Below are 25,264 nucleotides of genomic sequence, written 5' to 3'. Positions count from 1 at the left end.
CAAATATTAACATATTAAACTACAACAGTTTAAATGGTAAACATTATAACTGCTAAAGCATGTTTATGTTTCATGCCAAGCATGTCAAGTCAAGTCAGGTCAACTTTATTTATATAGCACGTTTAAAACAACCAGGTTGACCAAAGTGCTTTACAGGGCAGCATGTGCTGCTGTGCAGTTTCACAGAGCTGCTGACACAGCTGTAGACAGTTTGTGTTCTCAATATTACCTCATAACCATACCATTGTTAATACGTATGTATATTTTGGTCACTTGGATACATAAGTGTAACAAAAACATTGACTTGAAAGAAACAGTCAAATTCTATACCTGTAAAGGACACTGCAAACTGTACACCAAAGTACCATCAGGCAAAAGAGCAACAGGTTTAAATGTGAAACAGGCTGAATGAAGGTCAGCGCATCGAGGTGAAGTTAGCTGATGAAGTGAGATTTATGAGCTGTGAAAGGCTATCTTGAGGACGAGTTAAAAAAAAAAAAAGAGGGATTGCTAGATTGTGGTGTAGTCATGAGGCGCACAGCTTCAAGGAGTGATTGTTGAATGATAAAGTGAATTATAAGCGACTTGTGGGCTCTAAAGCCAGGCAGGAGGAATTAAAGAGATTGGCTGTTGAGCTCTGCACTGAAATGTGATGAGGAATGCAGGTCTGTGATTGGCTGTGGAGAGAAAAGGCGGGGTCTAGTTGGAAACAGTTGACATGCAGTGGCGGACCGCAGGTGGGTACTCTCCTCCTGTTAACTTCAATGTCCCGCTGCGACCAGAGGAGAATACACAACAAGTGACGCTACCTACTGTACACCATGTACTCTCAGCATGTGTGCACACCTGCATACGGCCGTGTATGTGACGTGCCGCAGCTCAGTATAAATTGTGTTTATGTTTGTGCACACATATGCACGCACGTCTCTCCTGTTCTTAAGACCGTCCTCCTTGTGACAAGATCGACCTGAAGGTAAAATGCAGAGCAGGCAAGATGTCCTCCCCTCTCCTTGTCAATGTTTCTTTGCTAAGAACACCCCTGCCCCTGGGGTCAATAGCTAGCAGCCTGTCAGCTTCTGTAGCCTCCAGCTATCTCTCTCTCTCTCTCTCTCTAATGCACACACATGCACACTACAGCTAAAGACGTCTGCATTATAACCATATTGAAAGTTGAATTTGCATTTTCATCAAGTAACTGATGCTGCTATTCACTGCAAGATATGATCAACAAATTTAGTCAAATTATATTATAACAATCAAAAGGAGGCACACAAGAACCAATAGAACTAACATCGAGAGAAGATACATCAATATATTAAAGTATTTCACCAATATAAAGAGGGTCTGCACAAACTAGGATGTCTGTGCAGTAGAAAGATGCAAATACTTTTGAAATTGGTGCTACATGACCAGAGAAAACAGAGAAATAGGACTGTGGCATTCACATTTGCTCAAGAGGTAGAAAACCTACAACTACCAGAATGCAGTGCACCATGCCAGACCAATACATGCACCTGCTGATAGGTGATGCAATGCAAACTGGTCTGTCTAGCATAAAGACAGCCGGTTATTAACAAACAATCTCATAGTGCAGTTTAAAAGTAAGCTAAAAGATGTTTCTCAAAATATTCGAGGATGAAAAATAAAACGCAGTAACAGAATCTTGGTTTATATTTGATCAGTGCTGCTTTGTTTTACTCCTACTCCCACTAGTACAGCTAAACAGGAAGTTAAAACATGTCTGTGCATAACATAATCTTGATTTATATTCAAACAGCACTGCCTAGTTTTACCGTTTGAGCAGATTTCGGTCTGAGTTTGAGAGAAAGGGGCAGCTTGGTCTCTTGATCCACTCTTACTCTCTTTGTGTCTGTGGTGGCGGGAAATATGAAAATGTGGAAGTACAGCTTGTAGTTCGAGCGACAGCACAAGAGTTGGGAGGAAAAATTAATACTGAATTCACATATCACATATCCCCGTGTGTCCATCTTCTCTCCCCTCATGCTTCAACTGTCACTTCAACCAGAGCAAGCACTCTGCATTGTGGTATTTTTTTACATCCACAAATATTTTGTTTTATTGCAACCAGACACAACAGAAGCATCTGAGCTAGACTAACAATGCAGTCCGTATTGAGCCTCGTTGCAACATATACTTTCAGTTTCTACTTGAGACAGGAGTGGTTAACTAGGCTGTTTGAGGACACATTTGAAAATAAACGTGAGAACAACTGATTATTCATCAAGCACGCCTCCTAACCTCACTTAAAGAGGAATGTGGACCTGTTGTAGGGAGGAGAGGCCGTCACAGAAAAATGTACAAATGTACAGTATGTATGATTCAGCGATGACTTCATCAGTGATTCGAGTTGCTTCTGATCCGATCGATTTCTATGGAAAACGACCTCCCTGGGGGTCTCTGTGAGTGGTTCTAGTGTCAGCTGCAGTAACAGTTAACGGTCAGATTATCCAGGGCCATTCATCTCTTTTATTATATAACTGCTTTGTGGCGTCACAATACAACGACTGAGAAACCGGTTTTGTTTTTCCAATAGCTCACGTCTGTCTGGTTGAGCTCGTTGTTGCGGTGCAGTCACTTCTGCACACATGATATCATGTCAACAAGAGCAGCAGCCATTTCCTGAAACCTGCTCTGTCTTTGGAGAGGAGAAACTGCTGTGATAACAGGCCTGCAATAACAGCACAATATGCAGCTTATCCACAACACAGACTAGCGCAGTCAGAGCATGTGGGTTGTTTTTCCCATATGCAAATACCAGGGCGGGTTTCGGGAGGCGATTCACTTTCGACATCATTTAGTCAGTTGACCGACCAGCAAGGCCACTCTGTGTGTCAGTGTATGTTTGCCTAGGGAGTAAATCATCTGACTTACACAACTCTGATGTGTCACCCATCTCACCGCGTGCAATAAAAAGTCAGCTGAGCGCAAGGACTCCATTTCTGAGGTTTGTCCACATTTTCCAAAAGACAAGGATTACATTGTGCACTTTGAAAATTATTTGTAATATTCCAGATTATTTGTTAAACCCACTGAAACCTGAGCAAATTGGCTTGATTTCATTCAAAAACATGGGAAGAAGGCAATAAGAACCAAAAAAAGAAATTATCCCTAAATTGGCAAGAAATTATTGAAAGGTACACAAAAATTACCACAAAATTAACAAAAAATTTAAATAATTGTTAATAAAATATATATATTAAAAAGACCCGAGAAAAGAGCTTAAAAATAATTATAATTCTGTAACATATTTTTAAATATGTAATTATGATATGTTTTTCCCTTACTTTTTTCTTTTTTTTCCCAAGACATTTCCCTCTAGCTTTCTGAAAATAATTTTCTATATCTACCAATTTCTTGCAATTTGTGGACCACTTCTTACAAAGTTGTCTGTTGCCTTTTTTCCCATATTTTTGAAAGATATAAACCAAACTGCTCAAGGTTTAAAAGTTTAAATAATTGTTCATGAAGATTATAACTAAACGTAGATACAGATATAAATTATAAATCATGAGCGCAATATTTAGCAAACCCCCCCCCCCCAAAAAAAAAACAGGATTATCATTTTAGACATAATCACAGAGCATCTAGGGCGAATTCAGAATTGTACCACAAAGGGCGCAATGCTCTACAGCCTCTAGGAAGGACACACACCCGATTTTAGAAGGGATTACATCAAAACAGCCGAGCAGGGCAAAGGCCGTGTGATTTGGTGCATTTCCGCTGTGTAGAGAGGGAATTTACCCTGTGAGGAAAAAAAAAGAGCCTAACACCAGAGTGTGTTCAGTGATTTGTTCCACTCACCCATGACAATCAGCAGCATCTTCCTGCTGCGGATACCGGGAGCCTTCTTCACTTTACACTGGTAGGTGCCCGAGTCCGATGACTTCAGCCCCATCAGGTTGATAGAGGCGTCGCCGCTCTTGGGGTCTAGTGAGTTGAAGTGGACTCGTCCCTTCATTGGGGCGTAGTAGTCTTCATACGGCCTGTCGCCTGAGAACATGATCACCTGGATGAGAAGAGAGAGAAGGAAAGAAAGTTTAAGATCTCTTTTTTTTAAACTTTGATGTTAATTGAGTTTTAGTTTGTATATACAACCACAAGTTCAATTAATATTAACTTATTACTTTCTTTCCACAATCAGAGAGATAGAAAAAAAGAAGCACTACAAACAAACAAAAAGTTAAAAACAGAACAGTCATGGTTACAGATGTCCATTTTCAAAGAAGGGCGTATATACAAATATCGAGCATCTTTAACTTTATACATCAGTAAGTCCAAAAGTATTTACCACTGTGTCATAGATTGTCAATTTCTTCAACTTGCTGTCAAAAACATTTTCTCCCAGTCCAAGCTGGTAGGACATTTTTTCCATGATGTAAATCATTCTTAGAATTTCTAATTAATTTGCTATAGTACAGAGTTCAGTCTTGAGAAGGACATAAGGTCACAGTGACATTGACCTTTTACTGTCAAATTCTAATCAGTTACTTGTTGAGTCTGAACATTTGTGCCAAATTTTAAAAAAAATCCCTTGAGGTGTTCTTGAGATATCACGTTGAAAAGTTTTGAGATAGTCGAGGTCAAGTGTGACCTTGACTTTTGACCTATGACCACCAAAATCTAATTAGTTCATTGCTAAGCCCAAGGGGATGTTTGTGCCAAATTTGATGAAATTCCCTCAAGGCGTTCTTGAAATGCGTGCGTTATCTGGCCATGGCTATCACCGCTGCAGAGGCATAAAAACCTCATGAAGAGATCCACCTGTGCTGCGTTTACACATCCGCATGAACTTCTGAATTCAGAGAGGAGACTCAGGATGATCACAAAAGGACACGCACGCACGCACGCACGCACGCACGCACGCACGCACGCACGCACGCACGCACGCACGCACGCACACACACACACACACACACACACAAAACAGAAAATAGAAAGCTTGCTGATCCAGCTAAAGCCACACATATATCCTAATTCTGTAAGAAAAAAATGGTATCTGACTATTAAAAATAAGCTGTTCTACAAAACAAAGGCCTTGAAATGACAGTTGTGTGCTTTCTGAAAGCTAAGGCCCTGCTCACTGGACCAACCAAAATTATATGGAAGAGAGAAAGCGCCCTCTCTTTTATCTGTGCAGTGCCCTTCAGCCTGGCAGCCGGTGCTGTTCTGCCCTTTCTGAGCTTAACAAGAATGAAGGTGGAACAAACAAAGCGACCACTGTGGAGCCAAATCAACACCTGCTGTGTCAACAAAGAGCAGTAGCCCCCGCTCCTGTCTGAACCCTCCTTCCCACACAGCCTGGGCTAAAAGCAGAGAGGAAATGCCTTGAAATAAAGGCCAGGTGGAGTCGACAAGCAACCTCGTAGTTAGTAGCTGTTGTGGTGGAGGAGGGGAAAAACAAAAAAGAAACAAGGAGGGCGAGAGAAAGGCAAACAACAATGAAAAGAGTTCTCATTCTCTTTCATAGACACTGGCATATTCTTCCTCATTTCCATGGAGACAGTCATCAACAGGCTTTTCTGTGCTGCGATGAATGCCAGGCGTATGCACAGCAATACCCCTGGGTGGGGAGGAGGAGAGAGGAAAAACTAAACATGGCAGGAGAAGAGGAAGAATAATGAACCCATCAGAGGAGGCAGAGCACTTAAAGGCAGCACGAGAGGAGCCAAACAAAGAGAGTCAGAGATGATGTGGTGCAGCAAGTTGCCTCTCAGCTACATTTCAAACTGGAAGCGAGTTCCTGAGGCAGCAAGGCAGGCATGCATGTTCATCTTGTACATATTAGCCATGTAAACAGGTAATGTGGTTAAAATTCCACCTGGCTCTCCGGGGAGGGAAACGTATCCCCCTAACTTCACCCTGGATCAGAACATCAGCAGTAATAACAGCAATATGCGAGATGAGACCACGGCGGAGAGGAAATTAAATTGCCCCGAGCTCAGCCAGACAAGAACTCTCACTTGAGCCCACTTCACAGGCACACAGATGGGAGTGCGTACACACATGCACACCTCTGGCAAAAAAAAAAATCTGAACTACACAATAACCTTGAGAATCATGATCCAATGAAAAAAATCCCATAAAGAGCCTGGGGAATAAAAATGAAAAGGGCAAATGACTAGACAAGCTGGCGGGGGCTGGAAAGGACAGCAGAGCTCCACCGTCTGCGTTTCATAACAGGTAGGACGTTCAATGATACAACCGCCACCTGGCCTGGCCATCCTCAGTGGACGGATCATGCTGCAGAGGTAACAGAGCCGTATTGGCCAGGCTTCATCACACACATGTGAAGATGAGGTCATTGTCATGTGATGCTCGCACAGGGAAGAGGAAGAGATCATTTGAGAGGCAAAGCAGGGATACCTGTGTACTCTAAACAACCTGCAGAGGCGTGGCGAGCGCAGCATCGTGTCTTTACACTCCCATTGAGGCTTTTAACTTCAGTGACTCCAAGTGCAGCTGTGTGCAGTCACAGAACAGCTCTGCTCCAAACTGCTTCACAAGGTTAAAGCAGAACCAGAGAATGGATCAAGTGTCCTTCAACACTGACGCTATAGAGCGTCAAATCTGATCCTCAGTTGGGTGCTGGGTGGCACCTAATGTCTAACTCCTAATTCACAATAAAATAATAAAAAAGTAATTCCCACTGTGAATTGCTTTTGTACTTTTAGTATACATAAGGTGCCAGAGTTCATAAAACAGCATCAAAATAAAGCTTGTTAATCAAAAAGGTGCCAGTGGAGGATCCACTGCCGCCCTCCCCCCAACAGAGATCCCAAGCTCCTAATGTCCTAAAATCTTAGAAATGTCCTGAAATCCTGGAATTGCCATAAATTCTAAAATTATAGTAATGTCCTTAAATCCTAGAATTTCCCTAAAATCAGAGAAAAATCCTAAAATCCTACAAACGCCCTGAAATCCTAGATACACGTGGAGCTGCTGCAGCTGGCCCCTCTCCTCCAGTCATTCTGCAAAAGTGGCCCCCAAGCAAAGCAAGTTGAGGATCCCCGCTACAGGAGAACTAACAAAATGTGGCCATTAGCATTCAAGATCATCACTGATATACAAACAAACAATGCAATTTTCACCAAACAGCGTCATGGCTTTACCTTCAAATCCGATGCTACTCAGTCAACATGCACAGATTCCTGTCACAACAAATTCAGCAAACAAAAGGCTCTGCTGCTGCTGCGCTCAAGGACAAAAGAGACAGTTTGTATGAAATTGGATAAAGCTATATATTTTGAATTTCCCGTGCAAATTCCTCTCCCATTCACATTCACTTTTCATAATTGTTTTCCTCATTGTTCTCACAGTGGTGGCAAAGGCTCAGGGCGCACCCTCCTTTCAGCTAATCTGTAGCCTGCCAATGAGAGCCAAATGCTAATGACTGTTACTGTAGGCATGCCTGGCATCTCTCATTCAAGCCCAACAAAGCAACATGCATTAGCTATGCTTCACCACCCTCAAAAAGACCCCGATGATATGTGGGATATGTCAGATGAAGGAGGCCATCACTCCCCACCGCACACTGGACTGAATAGTAATGCTGTAGAATTACCTCTGATTGCATCAATGCAAAGAAACTGGAGTATATAGGTCACTAATATATTGGCAAAAATATTAACCCTTTGAACCTGGAGCAACACCTTGTGCTGCATTCAGATGCCCATTTTTAAAGGATTTAAACCTTCAGACCATGGGCAAATTGGTGTGATTTCTTTCAAAACATAGAAAAAAAGGCAATGAGCAACTTGCTAAGAAATGTTTTAGAGATTCTACCTAGATTTTTTTTTAAAGAAAATTAAAAAATAAAAGTAAAACCTATATTTCTAATTATCATTATTACATATTTAAAATTATGTTACAGAATTTCTAATTTTAACTGCTTTTTCCAGGTCATTTACTTGTTTGTTTTTTTTTTCCATTCTTTTTTCAGCCCCATCAGGTTTCTGATTCTTCGTTTTTTTATTTTACTTTCTTTTCTATATATTTTTTTTTTTAAAAAGTTATTTATTTATTAAATAATTTTCTGCTAATTGTCTTGTTTTTTTTTAACTTTACTTTCTATTCCATTTTTTAAATGATCAGTTTATTATTCATATTTTTAAATGATTTTCAGGTAATTGTCCTGTACTTTTTACTCATTTCTTGCTTAGTTTTTTTTTTTTTTTTTGCTAATTTCTTTCTTCCCATGTTTCCGACAGGCCAAACTGCTCAGGTTTCAAATGGTTAAAGTAGATGGTTACTTTGCACATGCCCAGCACACATCCTATCTCCCTGCACACTAATACAGGGCTTCAAGTGTCCAGTTATACGACCTGGTGGACTGACCCTGTTCTCCACTTTAAAGTTTTATCCGATAGTGGCTGTTCCTTTAAGAGCGGCCTGGATTTGCTCATCTCCAGCCTCGTGAGCAAAGGTTCACCATGGTCTCTGAGCATCTGGGAGCCTCTGGCTATAAAGTTTAGCCATCATTCTTGTCTCCTTGCCTGACCTAGTAGCTTTGGTCCTTGCAGATCGGACTAATCCCATTTAACACTGTCACATATATTAAAGCAGGCCCCTTGGAGTTAATATGCTGCTAATTACAAAGAATTTTCTCTGACTTCATATTGGTTAAAGGCTATAAGAATTTGAGCGTGTGTATATAGGGAGCGAGAGCTGATAGGTCAAGGAGAACAAATGTGTTCGGAGAGAGATGTCTGGCCGTTTTAAATTCCTGCAAAGGTTTAGCAACATTAATTGGTTTGCAGATAGACCTCTGCACAATGGCAAGTGATAAAGAAAATAAACAGCGGAAACTGATGCAAGATGGGAGCATTCAATATATTTCTACAGCTGCATTCAGCAATGAAGAGAAGGAGGCACTATTAGGGAACCACCCATACTGAATTCTGTGCTCTCTTTTAGCATTATTTATGAAAAAAGTCAGAAAATTTAGAAAAATCTTCTAGTGTGTAGGATTTAGGAGATATACTGGCAGAAATCAAAGATCTAATATAATAAGTATGTTTTATTTGGTGTATAATCAACTGAAAAATAAAAAAACGATGGGTTTTCATTATCAGTCAGATCATATAATTGGATAAGAGGAGCAGCTGTCTGTGAGTAAATGCATACTTTTAGACCCTGCATAATTGACGGTTAATTTTTACTTTTCATGCATCCGATGGTCTGCTGCTTCATCTGTGCTGGGAGTGTACTCTGACAGTTTGATGCTCTTAATAACTGAACACATATATTCAAATAGCACTCCTAATGAAAGTTCCAAGAATAGAAAATCTATTTGTGGCGGTAGATGTTATAATCGTGGTGGCCAGCTACAAATAAATGTATGTGTGGAAAACCCTGGTCCTTGTCCACAGAGATTACAGTTTTGCACTGCTGTGTTTCTAACCAAAAACTGGATCTAGACAGGACCTTTCTCTTTTTCATGTTTTTGGATCACCTACCATAATGAGCAGCCCCCCTGCAACATGCCAAATATAATCCAAAAACTCTGATTTTTTTAAACGTGAAACCGCTTTAATCTGTGTTCTTACTGGTTTTACTCGCCTGGTCTATTTGTTTTGGAGATATTCTGCAAATAACTCAGCTCCCAGTGAAAAACTCCTAAACGTCTGGATCTTAAGGGAGCAGTTTGTATGACTTAGGGGGATTTGGTGGCATCTAGTTAAACCTCTCCTGGTTAGAATTCTCTCAGTGTTCATTGGTCAGGAGGTTTTTACTGTAGATGTCTCTTCTTTGAAACAAACGGACCAGTTTGACGTTACGTTACAAATCAGTGTTTCTCTGATGCTGTTTGGCATAACGGAGACGGGCTGCTAGCCCAGCACCTGTTTACATGCTCACTGTTTTTCTCTGATAATTTAAGATCCAAACATTCAGGAGGTTTAATCGGGAGCAGAATAATCCACAGAGGTCTCTTCCTCTCCAAAACAAATAGACTGATGTTGCTTGCTTGCTAATAGGCTTCTCATGTCCCTATTTAGAGTCAGTATTTTTGGTCCGTCAGTTCTGGGTTACTGTAGAAACATGATGGTGAACATGGCAGACTCCATAAACAAGGACCTGCTCCCTGTGTAAAACTAAACAGCTCATTCTCAGATAACAAAAAAACAGCAATTCTTTTTTTCAGGTGATTATAAACTAAAGAAAACACATACAGTATCTTATATCATATTCCTAATTCCACACACTTGATCTTAATTTATCAGAGAAAAACGTGAGCAAACACTTGCAGGTGTTGGGCTAGCGAGCCAAATGGCATCAGAAAACACTAATTTTTAACATTAAAGTGCTTTATTCTGTATTTTTACTGGTACCTGGTCCATTTGTTTTGGAGAGAAAGATAACTCTGTGGATAATTTGGCTCAAGGTAAAAACCTGAACAACAAACACTGAAGGAATCCCAACCTGGATTTCACACTTGGCACATGGGAGAAGTTTGCTATCTGCAAATCCTTACTGCTAGACGCCAATAAATCCTACACACTGCTTCTTTAATATTTCATTATATGCACCCTTGATATATAGAGAGTAACAGTAATGATAGACCGTTAAACTCCACGTCCCTTTTCTCCTCTACTCCAGTTAATGATTCAGAGAAAAATGAAGTAGGTCAAAAAAAAAAAAAAATAGATGGGGGTAATTGGTGTCTCTGTGATGGCACAAGTCCAGACTCTGAGAAAGCAGAAACCAGAAGCAGACGTACAGTGAGGACTGGTTGGGTCAGTGGACAGAGAAGACAGTGGGTGGACGACAGAGACAGAGAAACATGATGATAAGCCTGTGACCTATTTCTAACATTCAGGCCAAAAAAACCTAAAGCCACAGGATGCAGGGGAAAAACATAGTGTAGGAGAAGGATGAGAAGGCTTTGTGACAGGTGGGAGGTGGGAGAGAAGAGAGCCACAGGAGAGAATACCACCACTGTAACGATCTGTAGCAAGAATCTGTCTCTGTGGCTACGAAAACCCCGAGGGCATGAGGAGATCCTGTAGAGTTGTGTAGTCCTCTTTCCATGGCTGAGGGCCATGCTGGAAAGGGAAGACACTGTCTGAGATAAAGAGAGCTCCCACTGCTCCCTCCATGTGTCTGTGGGAACACTGCACACAACAAATGCTCAGCAGAAGCACACATGGCTCAAATTACATTAGTCTTGTATGCTGTATACTTCCTATTCTTCGTTGCAGGAGGAAATGCATAGCTAGAATAGAGCCTGTATTGCACAACATACAGCCCCAGGACAAATCTGGCTAATCCACCATAAAAAATAAAGTAATTCACACTGGCAATTTTTTTTGTACTTTAGGTATGCGTAAGGTGCCACAGTGCAGAAAACAGCATTGAAATAGAACTTGTTTATCACAAAAAGTGCCAACGAGGATCTCTTGCAGCCCCCGACATCGGTCCTAGCTAAGCCCCACATGTCCTAAAATCGTAGAAATATCCTAAAATCAGAGAAATGTCCTATATTACTGGAAATGTCCAAAAATCCTAGAAATGTCCTAGAATCTGAGAAATGTCCTTAAACCACGAAAACATCCTGAAATCTTATAAATGTCCTAAATTCCAAGAAATGTCCTAAAATACTAAAAGCATGTATGGGGCTGCTGCGACTGGCCCCTGGCCTTCTGTCATTTTGCAAAAGTGGCCCACAAGCAAAGCAAGTTGAGTATCTATGCTGTTTGCATTTCAACATTTTAAACCACAACAGAACAGTTATGAGCAAAACTACACACACTGCAAACAAATGAGGGACTTACATGAACTACATAAATAAAACACTTACTTCTGTTTTTGAGGTATTGAGGAGCATGTGAGAGAAACACTAAAGCTACATACAGAAGACCAGGTTGGAAAAGATCCCATCTCTACCTTCGCAAAAGGCAACAACAAAGCTCAACATCTCTGAACACAGAAAAAATAACTGTGCTAAATAAAAGTCGATCGCAGAGCAGATAACTGCCAAGTCTACTTTCATGTGCTTTCTTTGAAATAAAACTGTATTTTCAATGTTTGTGGGGAACATCTACACGTACCACTTTATCTTCTTTCTGGTTGTCAGAGGCCAACAAGCTCCATTCAATATCCAGCGGTCCAGAATCTTCAGGGGCGAGGCTGAACTGGCAGTCCAGCTTCACAGTCTGACCACTGGCCTTCTCTATGGATGTCGACCCCGTGGATGTAATCTCTAGACCTGCGGCAAAACCTGGACAGAGACACACAAAGGGGGGAAAATAAAGCACTGCAATATGCATCATAATAAGTGCAACACAGTTACTGCAGTGTTTATCAAACTAAGTTTAAGACTTTTTAACATCACATTAATGCAAGTCTATGCCTGTTTTTGAAACTGACACATTCCAACTTTGACATGACGAACGTCTTAGTTAATGTACAGCAGCAGTGACGGCGTTTGCTATAGATCTAATGGTGATGACTGAAACTCTATAAAAAGAGATGAACAGCCTCCTGCAGCACGATCTGCAGTCACAACAATTCCACTTTTTAAGCATTTAACATTTCCCAACAGCCTGCAATCAGCTACTAAAACATTTTATAACAGAAGTGCCTACAGCAGGCAAGAGAACATATTCAAGACTTTTTTAATTAAACTGAAGAGTTTTTAATGCCTTTAAACCAAAAGCATTTTTGAGGACACTGATCTAAATGCTTAATAAGACTTTAGAGATACTCTAAATTTAGACTTAGAGCCTCAGTGACCCTTAGTGAAGCTGAGAGCATCAGTATAGTTCTGTATAAAAGGTGCGATTGCAGAATGGGGAAGGACTGCAGGTCTGTGTAAAAGCCAGCAGGACAGGTGTGAAGTTTTAAAGCCATGTTACATGTGTGACCCATCTTGGGAGATTTAAAAAGCAGCAGCACTTAGCAGCTAACTCAAAGACGAAGAAGCATTGTCCACATATTGGAAAATCAATGAGATTTAGGGGCTCCTTACCAAGGCTATTCAAAAGAAGCTGGGACCTGATCTTTGACCTTATGGGTACGGTAACATTGATTGTCATTGTTATTTATAAAAATGCAGATGTATACATCATATGTCACACTAGAGGCCAACACTGTTGCGTTAAACATCATGCTCATCCCGCCTCTTTTGCTTCTGTGATGCTGGCATACTGTCTAAAAATAACACACTGGAGTGGCATAATGCTACCGTTTTGTCTAAAAATGCAAAGGCAGTGTAAAGGTGGGAATTCTTAGTGGCCCTATAGCACGATCTCTGTATAAAAACAGAAAGTGATTGGGACTTCAGGTTGCTGAACACAAGTTTTCATGCTTGAACAGGCTTGAAGACCTCACACAGTGCATCCTTCTAAAACACCAGCCTTGAACTATGAGAATCGCCGAATCTGCATGCACCAAAATGTTTCTGAATAAATCATTTTCAATTTAGGAGTGATGAAGTGTTATGAATTGCTGAAGTGTAGATAACTTTTCCTCTCTTATTCATCAGTGCAGCTCAGAATATGTAATAGGCGACATTTTTGAATATAAATAATAAAGTCGCTCTGTGACATAATGATGCACGCTATAACTTCTGTTAATTAGTCCATCATTATTATCACGCACAACATTTCTGGAACGATCTTATCGGGCATCAATTTTTCATCCATATCTCCATTTCTTCTCATGCAATTTAATGTCATTTTCATCTCTAGCTTTGGCAGCAGAAATGGCCTTACCTTTAAATGTTTTGAAGAGTATTTTTTAAAATTCCTAATAGTTTTATCATCCTGAAACCAAATGAGGAAAAGCTCTGTGGTAATGAGATCACACAACCACAGCCAAATTTGGGTTTTAACTTATTTTTTGGAGATAATGTTTATGTTTAACATTGTGCTAAATAACTAACAGAAGACCTAAGATTGTAAATTCATTTTCTGTGATAAAAACTTCTGTTGTTTGCATCAACTGAGCTGACGAAAACTGTTTGCTTTACAGAAACATTTTCAGTCAGCAGTCAAATGTTTTTATTCGGGCAACATGTCACTCATTAAATAAATATGGCTACATCTCATCTGAGAAGTAACTGTTAAAATATGCATAATGCAAATCACACAGTGGAAAGAAGACACTAATAGAGCAGAACACAGCTTAGCTGAAGGAATGGTGATAATAATAATAAAAAAAAGAGAAGCTGTGGTCCATCACCAAACTGGAGCAGACTCTTAAGCATTTATTCTTAGAACGAATAAACATAATTTCCTGGTGACATCAACTGGGTTAAGATTCTCCATTCAATAAGAGACTTAAGCCGCAGCAAGAACACAGTCCATAGAGAATGGAGTTGTCACATGCTGCCTCGACACATTAAAATCCTCCTGACAGCCTGCCACCTTACAGTCAGCGAGCGGGGCGGAGAACAGCTTTAAAAAAAAAAAAAAAAATCACCACAATATGTTACTGCTAAAAAGCACTGTAGATGTGTAACAAATACTTATCACGTCCCATAAATGACACGAAACATATGTAACTGAAATTTTCTGCTGATAATAGAGAGAATTCACTCCCATCAAAAACCATAGCATTTTTCTTTTCTACATCAGCATCTAATGTTGCTGTTTTAACACTCTCTGGCAGATGGAGACGACTCAAAGATAATTGGTGAAATAGCAGCCAAACCTGGCAACCGTAAACACTTTGTTAACCTCTTTTCTCTTCCTGGAAAGCTTTCTATTTTGATTACAAGGTTTCCATGAAAGTAAAACAAACAAGAGTACATACATCTACGCAGCCACAAAGGGATCTTAAAGTGCATAATGCATGTTGTGGCTTAGTGCAGATAATTTGTACTGAGGCTGTAATCACCCTGTAAACTACAAACAGTCCTCCACCCTGCCTACTCACAGCATGAGCAACGGCATCAAGTATGCAACCTAAATGTTCTTTCTGTAACTTTTTAACCGTAGGCTATTAACTGTATTCTTTTTATTGCCGATAGGTGAACAGATTGTAACCTAACTTAAAAACTGACACTTTCCTTGACTTTCTCCGTTGCGTCTAGAAACCTGCAAACTGACTTCCATGTAAAGGTCGTGGGCCAAATTTTTCTCATAAAATCCAAACGATGTGACGTCAGTTATATTCCCAACGGTTCATTTCCACTGCACAAAGAACCCGCTAAAACCCACTAATATCAGGCTTTTTAAAACAATGGCAAAGTGTAAAATCAGCATTTTGACCCACATCAAATGACTGTAGTAGTCACAGGTATTTATCGGCTCCCATTGGCATCAATGGAAAAAAAGGTGTGAACATGTTTATTATAGATCCTTGACCAGAGAGATGCAGTGATGTGCTGCCACTAATTAACTTTATTTTCCAGCATTATATCAACATGATGGCGGTCAGTCAGTCAGTCTCGTGTTTGTCGCTGTTTTGGCCGATGCTCAGGCGCTCACTCATGAGTACAGAAGCAACAGAATGCTGACTGCAGTCTCACTAATGGCCTCTGAGAGAGGTGTCACTTTAAAAAAATGATATGAGACAAAGAGGATGTTGCAAGCTGATTGTGTGAGGGAAGTTTCTAGCTCCGGGCCCTGAGGGTGTGACCTACAGGTTGACGTTCCTGCCGCATCTCATGTCCATCAGATCCATTTCGGCCTAAAACCGCACTTCCCTCTGCAGCAGACGACTGAATGAAAATACACCACAGAGGCTTACACACATAGAGAATGACAGTCTCAGTCACACCCACTATTGTTGAAGCCTGCAGCCTATCAGCACTTGATATGGTTGCAAAGCACAAGCATAGTTTTATTCCCTATCCGTCTGTGCTGCAGCTGGTCGTTTCAGCCCACAGATTTTGACAGACGCCCTTGATGGGAGTGATCCATCGCCTTCAGCCGAAGCAAGAGAAACAGGGCGCAATATAGAGAGAGCTGAGATACGTGTCTATCACTGTCAAAACGGATACAAAGCTTGGCATCTGCATGACAGAAAGCTGTGTCAATTCATCAAGCACTTATAGAATCCAGGGCATTTTTCAAAGTTGCTTAGAAAGGGGAGAAAATTGCAGTCTGTGAGGAAAAAGGAAGTATTCAGCTGGAACAGCTTATCAGAGGCTGGTTTCTCTGATGGGAACTGTCTGATGTACCTGTTAAATCGATGATGGACCTCTGAGGCCTTAAGGCAGCATTTGTTTAAATTACAGTTCAGCCAGAGGCCTCTTCCATTCAGCATCACACAAATGGGAAAAAGTGCCATTTCAGGATCTCATCCCTTCCACTAGAAAACAGATTTGTTTGCGTATAAACCTGCCTGTGTGCTGGCTCAGGTGACAGCAGTGTCAAGGCAAAGGAACATAGACACCATGAGCGTAAACTAAAGTTAATTCCACATTCAGACAGGAATCCATGAGCCTGTTTAATCTATCTGTATAAAGTGGTGCAGATGAACTGTTGCAAATGCAAATGAGATAATTAGGTTAGTTTATTTAAAGTCACAGTAATCCTGCCATTATAGCAAGGCAGGCAGATGTTCAAGGCCCTGATAATGAAAAACCATTTTATCATCTTTGTACTTTGAGTGATGGGATCCTACTTTTTTTCTTATATATGAGTAAAGTATTCAGATTTCCTCTTACAGTTTAAACAGTTTTGATAATCATATTTCTCAAGAGAGATTTCTGTGTTTGTGCTTTTCTCACTGGTCACATTACACCAGGCGCAGTGTATTCTGGTAGTTGTAGGTTTTCTAGATGCAAAAGCATCTTTTTTTCTTTTGTAGCACCAGTTTCAAAAGTATTTGTGTCTTTCTACAGCATCAACGGCCTAGTTTTATATGAGGGCCCTCTTTATGTCGGTGAAATACTTCTTTAAATCTGATCAAACCATGTCCATAAAGTCCTGGTGAGATAGATTAGCTCTTTAGAGTCTGAAAGTCATAACAAAAAAACAAAAAAGTGCTTCTTTCTTTCAAGACATAGTAAGCAGGATTTGTTGCTTACTGCTTGTAAATTTGACAAGAAAAAGGTGTTAGGTATTCATATTGAAACAGCGAAATCTGATTTGACTCATAGAAGCAAATTTCTGGCTCACTTGCAAAAAAATAAAAATAAAATTTACATTGAACTCTGAACTGGCAGGAAAATGACACCCGTCTCATTTTGGAATAACACAAATCAATCAAATCTCAAATCTTTATTTGTATGACACTTTTCATACAAAGAGTAACACAAAGTGCCTAACAGAGATTAAAAACAATAACAGAAATGAAAAACATCAAAGACAATCAACACAAATAACCCCGTAACCATGTGAAAGGCAGCTCACAGTGTTAATCAGTAACTATGAGCTATAAAAACACCTACTGTACCTGCTGTGTGTGTACCCAAGAGCATGTGACTCACAGCAGAAATGATCGTTACCGAGCTCAAAGTCTCGGTGAGAGAGCGCTCAATATAATTACTGGCTTATATAGGGTGACCGTCAGTCTTTATTTAGAGTAATGGCACCAGAGATGAAGTAAACCGGCCTTTTTCTTCCAAGGTGATATAATCGGCTGATTAGGGAGACCATCAATGCAGTCTGAAGAAAACTATGAAAAATAGACTTTTGTTAAGGGCAGTCAAGCATGTATACCAGACACACACAACTTCCTTGAGCTCAACGTGTGTAGTGAAAATGTCCTACTGCGTTTGTGTGTGTGTGTGTGTGTGTGTGTGTGTGTGTGTGTGTGTGTGTGTGTGTGTGTGTGTGTGTCGGCGTTGTAGGGGAGCCGAGCAGTGGGGGAGGAAACGCTGGCTAATTAAAAAGTCCATCTTAATAACTATTCATGGCTGCATGTGTCTCTGCGAGTGTCTCTTCCACACTATCTGACACAGCACATCCCAGCATGGTTACTGGGAGACTGGGAATGAACAAGAGGAATTTAGGGTGTCAGCGTGCTCCACCCAATACCCCCACTGCCATTCACTCACCCCCCTCCACCTCTCCGTCTATCCCTCCCTGCCTGTCCTCCTCTCCAACACACCCATGATTGTGGAGTCCCCTCGGCCGCCAATTCTCTGCGGCCCTGCTGATTGTAACCCCGCCACCCACCCCCTCCACCTTTGTCGGCATACAATGGGGAGCGAATCCTGTCTCCAGGCAACCAATCCCTCGGAGAAGGTTGCCGTGGCGCTTAAGAGAGAGAGAGAAAGAGGTAGACAGAGAGAGAGGGAGAAAGAGGTTAAGTAGGTGGAGACACTAGGGAGAGTTATGAAAAGGGAAGTTAACGGCGCTTCGCCATTAAAGAGCGTTTGTGGAAGTCAACAAAGTGCATCTCTAGTCTGTCACGGTGAGGCAACTTTATGAACAACCATGTAGTTTCATTACAAAGGAACATTGTAAACAGGCACAGTTTCACTAGAAGTTATTTTGCTGATTGAAACGATGAGCTACTGTAAAATTTCAATTAATAGCCCAAACATTATTTGCTGAAAGTTTCTCGGTGACGTATTCATGGATAACATTAACGCAAGTGTTTTGTATCTGAGGGCTTCGAGGCAGACATGGTGTTAAGCTGTGAGGGTAAGGAGCAGCTTCAGCAGACAACAATAAACCCTGAGACTCCTGACCCTTGTGCTACCAAGCTAAAGACCCTCAGAGCCTTAGCAGGGCCCACAGCGGATCATAAGCCTCTTTCTCTGCCCTTTGACCTCAAAGAGCATCCTCGGGAGTAAAGTCTGAAAAGCCAAGTCTTACCATGGTGAGATAAAGGTAACAGCAGCTATTTCAGGCTCACAACGCAACAACACCAATAACAAAAAGCTCGAGACGAATGACGCCGCAGTGGGATTTACTTGTGTTTACATTATTTAAGGTTTGCTTAACTCTTTAACACTTGAAACTGACATCCGCGCTCAGACGCATTTCACCAGGATTCACCAGGAAACCTCTGACACCTGAGATAATTAGTTTGATTTCTCTTAAAACATGGGAGGAGATGATGAGTGACTTGGCAAGAAATACACCGCAAATTGCTAAAACATTAGTAAAAGGGGACAAGTAAGTGATCTAAAAATTAGCTGGGGGACATTATTAGATATTATTTAAAAAAAAAAAAAAAACAGGGGAAAATGTCCAGAAAACCATGTTTAAAATTCTTATGATTATGTATTTGAAATCATCTTTTTTTCCCGTGTTTTTTAAATTTTTAAATGAAATCTGTTGTTGAACTTATGTGATAAAAAGGAGTGACATAAATAAAAAAAGTGAATGGGACAAATGCAATAGACTATTGCATCTATTTACTTATTTGTTTATATTGATTTTATTGATTTATTTATTGTTTTTTTCCCAATTCATTTTCTTGTAACTTTTTTAACCATTTCTTACTAATTCTTTGGGCCATTTCTTGCTACGTCGCTCATCGCCTTCTTCTTGTGTTTCTTAAAGATATCAAGCCAATTTGCTTCAGTTTTAAAGTAAGAACGCAGGTACTTATTTGGCTTATGTGGGCTTCTTTGGCAGTGAAAGCATTTGTTTAATTTTTCAGCCAAACTGCTACAAAAGATTGCAGGGAGAGATGGATCTAAGAATTAAGATTTGCAAGCATCATTTGCATCTTCTTCCTCATAAACAACACTGCAACACTTTTAATTTAGTGCTTCCCGAAAAAAAGAAAACCCATACAGAGTAAACAGTTCTTCATAACAAAGTGTTATTTTCAACCGAGTAAAAAGAAAGCGCCTTACTCATGAGAACAAACAAAAAGAAAACAGTGACAGAGTTTTTGAAAAGAGTGGCATGTTTTTCTGGATGAACAATGATGGTGGGATGAACATTTATAATAGTAAAAGTGCAGTCTGGGGGGCTCTAGTCTGGAGTGAGCAAATTAAACAGCACAGACGTTCTTCCCATCATAAAACAGTCAAGCCAATCCCCTGTGACTGCGCTGAGGAACATCAATTATTTCGGGCACAGCGGAGGATAACTCCATAACTTGGTCGCTGCTCAAAAAGAAGGCTCTGAATGCTCGCCCCAGTGCCCCGCTGGAACTATTCAATTTGAAGCAATGTGGGTGCCCCGGGAGCGAGCTTGGCTGTGGTTTATTTAGTGTTGCAGAGAGGGCCGGGACTGTTGAACCATACTGATTGTGCTGTAATGCAGCCTGAAAGCTCCACTTGCCACACAGAGCTGCCATCAATTCCTAGCGCAGATGACCTAGAGGCTGTTTTGACATAATTGAACATTAAATGATGAAGGGGTGACGAATGACAGGCACTTTACTCGACAGCCTGAGCATTTGACAGCTCTTAGACGAGCCTGCGAGGAATGTGGTTAACGCCACTGCTGTGAATGTCCACAGTAACCACTCATTAAATCGGGCAATTCTGTATCATATTTCATGTACATCAAATTAGATTTGTAATCCCACCATCAGGTTTGTAAGATGGGATGTCTCAATTAAGGCAATTGAGGTAATAAAGGACCTACAAGACGGCAGGAGGGGGAGAGGAAAGATACATTCCCAAAGGTTTTTTCCTTAAAGGGACATAGATATTTTTATCTTACCTGTAGTGCAATTTATCAGCCTAGATTGTTTTTAGTTTTAAGTCAAACTGGGCCACTCTTATGTGTAACTTTAAGCTTTCATAAAATGTTAATGGGTGATTTATGTGACCCCCACAAACAGATTAGCAGGAAAATTAGCTATAGACCAATACCATTGCTTTATACCAGGCTGTAGACATTATTATTGGAGCATTTTAACATGGGGGTCTTTGGGGATTGACTCACGAGCCTCAAGTGGCCATTGGAGGAGGTGCTGTTTAAGGCACATCAGCGTTGACTTAATTTCTTTTTTTGACTGTTTCATGTCAGAGCTATTATCTTTCTACTGTACTACACTCACCAAATGTATCACTGCACGGAAGGGCATGTGCATATACTGATAGCTCACCTAGCACCACTAAGCTGGCTAAAATTATGGCTCGGCCGAGGAAGACGCCATTAATCTTTATACCTTGCGCTGTCAAGAGCACAAACCTTTCTTCCACTGAGTAGATGCAAACTTCTTTCTGCGCAGTGATGCAGTTGGTGGATGCAGTTCAGTAGAAAGAAAATAGTTCTGTCATGAAACTGCTCACAACAAGGTCTGTGGATTATCTTGAGACCGGGTCGTGATTTCTGCAAAGATATTGAGTTTTTCAAATTTCATTTTTGGGGCTTTGAGCAACACAAGCTGAGAGCCGTCTAGTTCCATTAAATTGTAGCGAGGGCAGACATCTCTGACTGATTCCTCCAACACTCTGCAAATCACACCAAAACAAACTAGACTGATAAATAGCACCACAGGTAAAAGGAAAACATGTATTTTTGATTCTGGGGTGAACAGTCCCTTTAATGGTTGGACTCTCAGGTCATGGCCCCGGGATTTATACATCTTATTCACAGAATGCATTAGCATTTTACAAGGTGTAGGACAGTGCATTTAACAGATGCTGCTCTACGAACCGGTTTTCTACCATGAATTGCTCTAAAGCTGAACACAAACCACTAAAAGCAGCCCTGGCCAACAGTACATCCCTTCCCCCATCCCTGTGGGAAGAGGCAAATTTATCTTAAGAACCCTGAAGAGTCAGATAAGACCCCCTGGTGTCTCTGAGACCTGTGGAAACACACACACATACAAACAAAAGGCCTGTGTCCCTCGGGATTTGTTAAAGCCCAGGGACAGAGGGAGATGGTGACAATATGGGGGCTGGCTGTGCCGTAAAGCCGATAGGCAAGATGCCAGTCCAAGGAGCAGCACACAGATAGCCTGCTGATAACACCCTCACGGGAAATAACAAAAAAATGTGCCAACAGAGTCGCATGAGGAGGAAATTAAAACAGAAAAGAGGAACATGGATGTGCTGGATATGAAGCATTTTGGTGATACATGAGTGTGCCATGATTATAAAAATGCCTGTCTGTAGATGTGACACAGAGGAGACACAAACATGAAACAGCTGGAGTGTTTTCTTCAGTCAGAAGCCAGAGGAATAATTACAAAATCACATCCTTCTCACTTTGAAGGGGAAAAAAAAACAAAGCAATTCCCTGCCAGTAATTAGTGAACACGTGAAAGCAGTTTGCACGACTTGAGAAATGGTTCAAAACAGAAAGATGCCTCACAGACACACACATTTGTATCTCTGTTGCCACTTAATCATCATTACAGGAGGAGGAGGAGGAGGGGTGATGGATCAGTGAGAGGATTTAATCAATCATCAGCCGCTGTCTAATGGAGAAAGCGTATGCCAAAGTAAAAACAGACGGGTGAGACAGCAGTCAGGTATTTGTTGGCCCACCATACCTGCTATCAACATCAGATAGCATCCAAACATCTTCACTATTAGACTTTATCCTGCCTTTTTACATAAACATTAGTCCTGCTTTCAATTAGAGTCGACTCTGCTCACAAAAAGTGTTTATTCGCATGATATGCAGGAGAGGGATCAATGACAAACTGTAGCCACATGTTGCTGTTGTGATGAAATGCATGTGATCTCTTCCTAGGTGGTCTTGCAAATGAAGCCAAAATTGTGCATTTCATACAGTAGCATTTTCTATTTTTTCATCTTTTCAAGTAATGATGAGATCACTATCATATTAAGGCCTAGACACACCAAATCGACTTCAAAGAACATGTGGCAAAGAAGGCCATCTGTTGCACTGCCTCAAATCGCCTGTGTCTCAGCCAAAAAGTTGCACCTGAACACACCACAAAGACTACAGCCAACGGCCAACTAGTGCGTACATTCTGCACCTGTGTGACAGAAAATAACTTCATACCAGCAGGCAACAGTACTCTACAATCGTCACTCAAAAAGGGAAACTGTAAGAGCAAAAGGACGGATTTAAGACACTATTCAGAGAGTTGGCACAATAATAACACAACCCGATGTTAACAGAGCACACCAGGCAATTTGATAGAGCAAGGGGCATCCTGTGAGTACTGAAATTAAGTGTAACAGTACTGGGATTTTTAACTATGCAGGCATCACTCCATTTTACTTTAACTGTTACTTAAGTTAATCATTAATTCGCCTACATCAAGCATTGTTGAACAGACTTTGCACCACAAACAGAAAATTTTCCCATGAATAACATTTGAGTTAAATCATGACTGGTTGTAAATAAAAGGACAAAAGGAAGGAAAGAAAGCTGGACACTTCACTAAAAATCTCCAGGGCCCAGATGCATAAAATTCTTTGCAGATTCACAAATTAAACTGTGCCCGAGCAGTCGCCATTTTGCATGGCTCTGGATATATCACTCAGTTATCACATTTCTGCATATTGTTGTGGTGAAATCTAGATCGCCATTATTACCAAACTACAGAAGGATCAATGATTCATTCATAGGGCTTTTATGGAAACTAATTTTAAAAAATGCTCCACATTATAAAATGAAATTATCACCAACAGGAAAAAATGAAATGTATCACTCAATAATCTAATATTAACTTTATAAATGTGCCTTTGATTGGCATTTTACAGAACGCCATGCAGCCTACAAAAATAATAAAATTAGTGAAAATGCCAAATAACCATTAAACCTCTTAACTCATATTTTATCTCCTCCTATCTTCCTCCTTATCATTTCACCTGCAGTTATTTCAGCTAAAACTGTGTCTACACTTGCTCTAAAGAATGCGTGAGATGCGCACATTTCCCCTTTATATATACCAGATTATGTTTGGGAAAAGGCGTGGTTTTTGTGTGTATATATAGTTTATGCATCTGCCCCCAGGTGTGCTTACGTATATGAAATCAGAAGATGTCACAATGCAGTGTTTGATTAAGCTGTTAACTCATCAGCATCACATTAATGCCACCAAAGCGACTGTCAACAGACTCTTATTTCACTAGTTGCACAAAAAAATGAAAACATACAAATAAATCTAGGATACATAATGCACAGCAGCTGGCCTGTTGACATGTGAACGTAAACAGTGTAGCAAGCTAATGTGCAGGGTGCAGGGCTGTTGGTAAGCGACAGATGCTCATTGACGGTCCAACATCGACCACCGACCAGCGTCTGCTTGGTGTGTCAGGGTGCTTAGGGTCGAGCAGAAAGGGCAGATGATAACAGAATAGTGAAGTGACCTTTCAATAGGTAAGAGGTCTTTATTATCTTTTAAATTTTACCAAGTTTCAAATATGTTTTTTGAAATATATTTTTGATGAAATAAAAAAACAAAACAGGGCTGGGCAGGGCTGTGGAAACACGTCATGTTTTTTACAGGCATGCATTTGTATTCTCAGCCCCAAGCGGTTTAGTGTGAAGCAAAAGAATGAAAGCCAAATGTCTCAGTGGGGTGTATTCACAGGGCGTCTCTCCCTCCTGACACAGGAGTTTCTCCTAACTCGCTGAGGGGGAGGCAGCCATGCCGCTGCCTATCCTATCCCCCCCATCCCCCAAAACAAATAAAGTGTCTGATACAGACCAGGCCCCTGCCGGCGCCCCAGCCCGAGCCTTTGTCCGGGCCCCAGGGCACAATGCCAACTGTGATCAGGAGGCAGCATCGCTGATCACACACTGAGACACAAGCGCAGCAGAGTGCAGCTACTTCATTCAGACTGGTGATGGAGACGTGTTGGAGAGTCGATCCGGATCTTACAGAACATACGAAGTCAGATGCACATGTGCACTGCAAGAAAATGTGTGATCGTACAGAAGCAAGCAGTTGTGTAATGTTACAAAGTAATGATTTGTTACAGTACTTAAGAATCATTTTGAAGCATCTGTAACTTTTATTTTTCTGTCAAAATGTCACTTTTACTCCAATACATTTTCCCCAAGCATTAAAACAAAACCAAAAACACAAACACAAACAAGAAAATGACCTCAAAAAGTGCTGAAAAAAAAGTATTTATTTTTATATGACTTTTTCCTACAACATATATACATTTATTATAATCGCAAATATAGTTTTCCAGACATTTTCCCCTATTTTGGGGGAGGATCACTTGCTTGAATTCCCCATGTGTTTGAAAGAAATCAAAGCAATTTGTTCAGGTTTCAAAGGGTCAAATAGCTTGTGAAAGGCGTCTGACCGCACAAGAAAAATAATGTTGACCCAGATTTCAAAGGGTTAACAACAGCATTTATTTGAACTTTTACTTTCAATACTTGAGTACATTTAATATCTTAAAAATTAGGTTTGATGCTTGGGCGCAGTAAATATCATATACTTTAAGACTTTTACTCAAGTTATACTCTAACAGGTGACTTTAACT

The 25,264-nt window shown here is 40.6% G+C and overlaps 1 protein-coding gene across 1 annotated transcript in view; it reads right to left on the bottom strand.

Annotated features, from left to right (window-relative positions):
• The window catches only part of cxadr (CXADR Ig-like cell adhesion molecule), a 58,211-nt gene that overhangs the window by 13,875 nt on the left and 19,072 nt on the right, over nucleotides 1-25,264 (bottom strand). The window contains exons 2-3 of the mRNA XM_042499269.2: nucleotides 12,069-12,238; nucleotides 3,823-4,027 (exon numbers count right to left, since the gene is read on the bottom strand). Coding sequence (XP_042355203.2) covers nucleotides 3,823-4,027; nucleotides 12,069-12,238 — 375 coding nt within the window. The remainder of the gene's footprint in view (nucleotides 1-3,822; nucleotides 4,028-12,068; nucleotides 12,239-25,264) is intronic.

Source organism: Plectropomus leopardus, chromosome 15 (assembly GCF_026936395.1).
Source record: "Plectropomus leopardus strain MGB_pleo_1.0 chromosome 15, ASM2693639v1, whole genome shotgun sequence".
Classification (NCBI taxonomy): domain Eukaryota; kingdom Metazoa; phylum Chordata; class Actinopteri; order Perciformes; family Serranidae; genus Plectropomus; species Plectropomus leopardus.
Note: the sequence above shows the minus strand (reverse complement) of the source record. Positions and strands in the feature narration are given on the sequence as shown.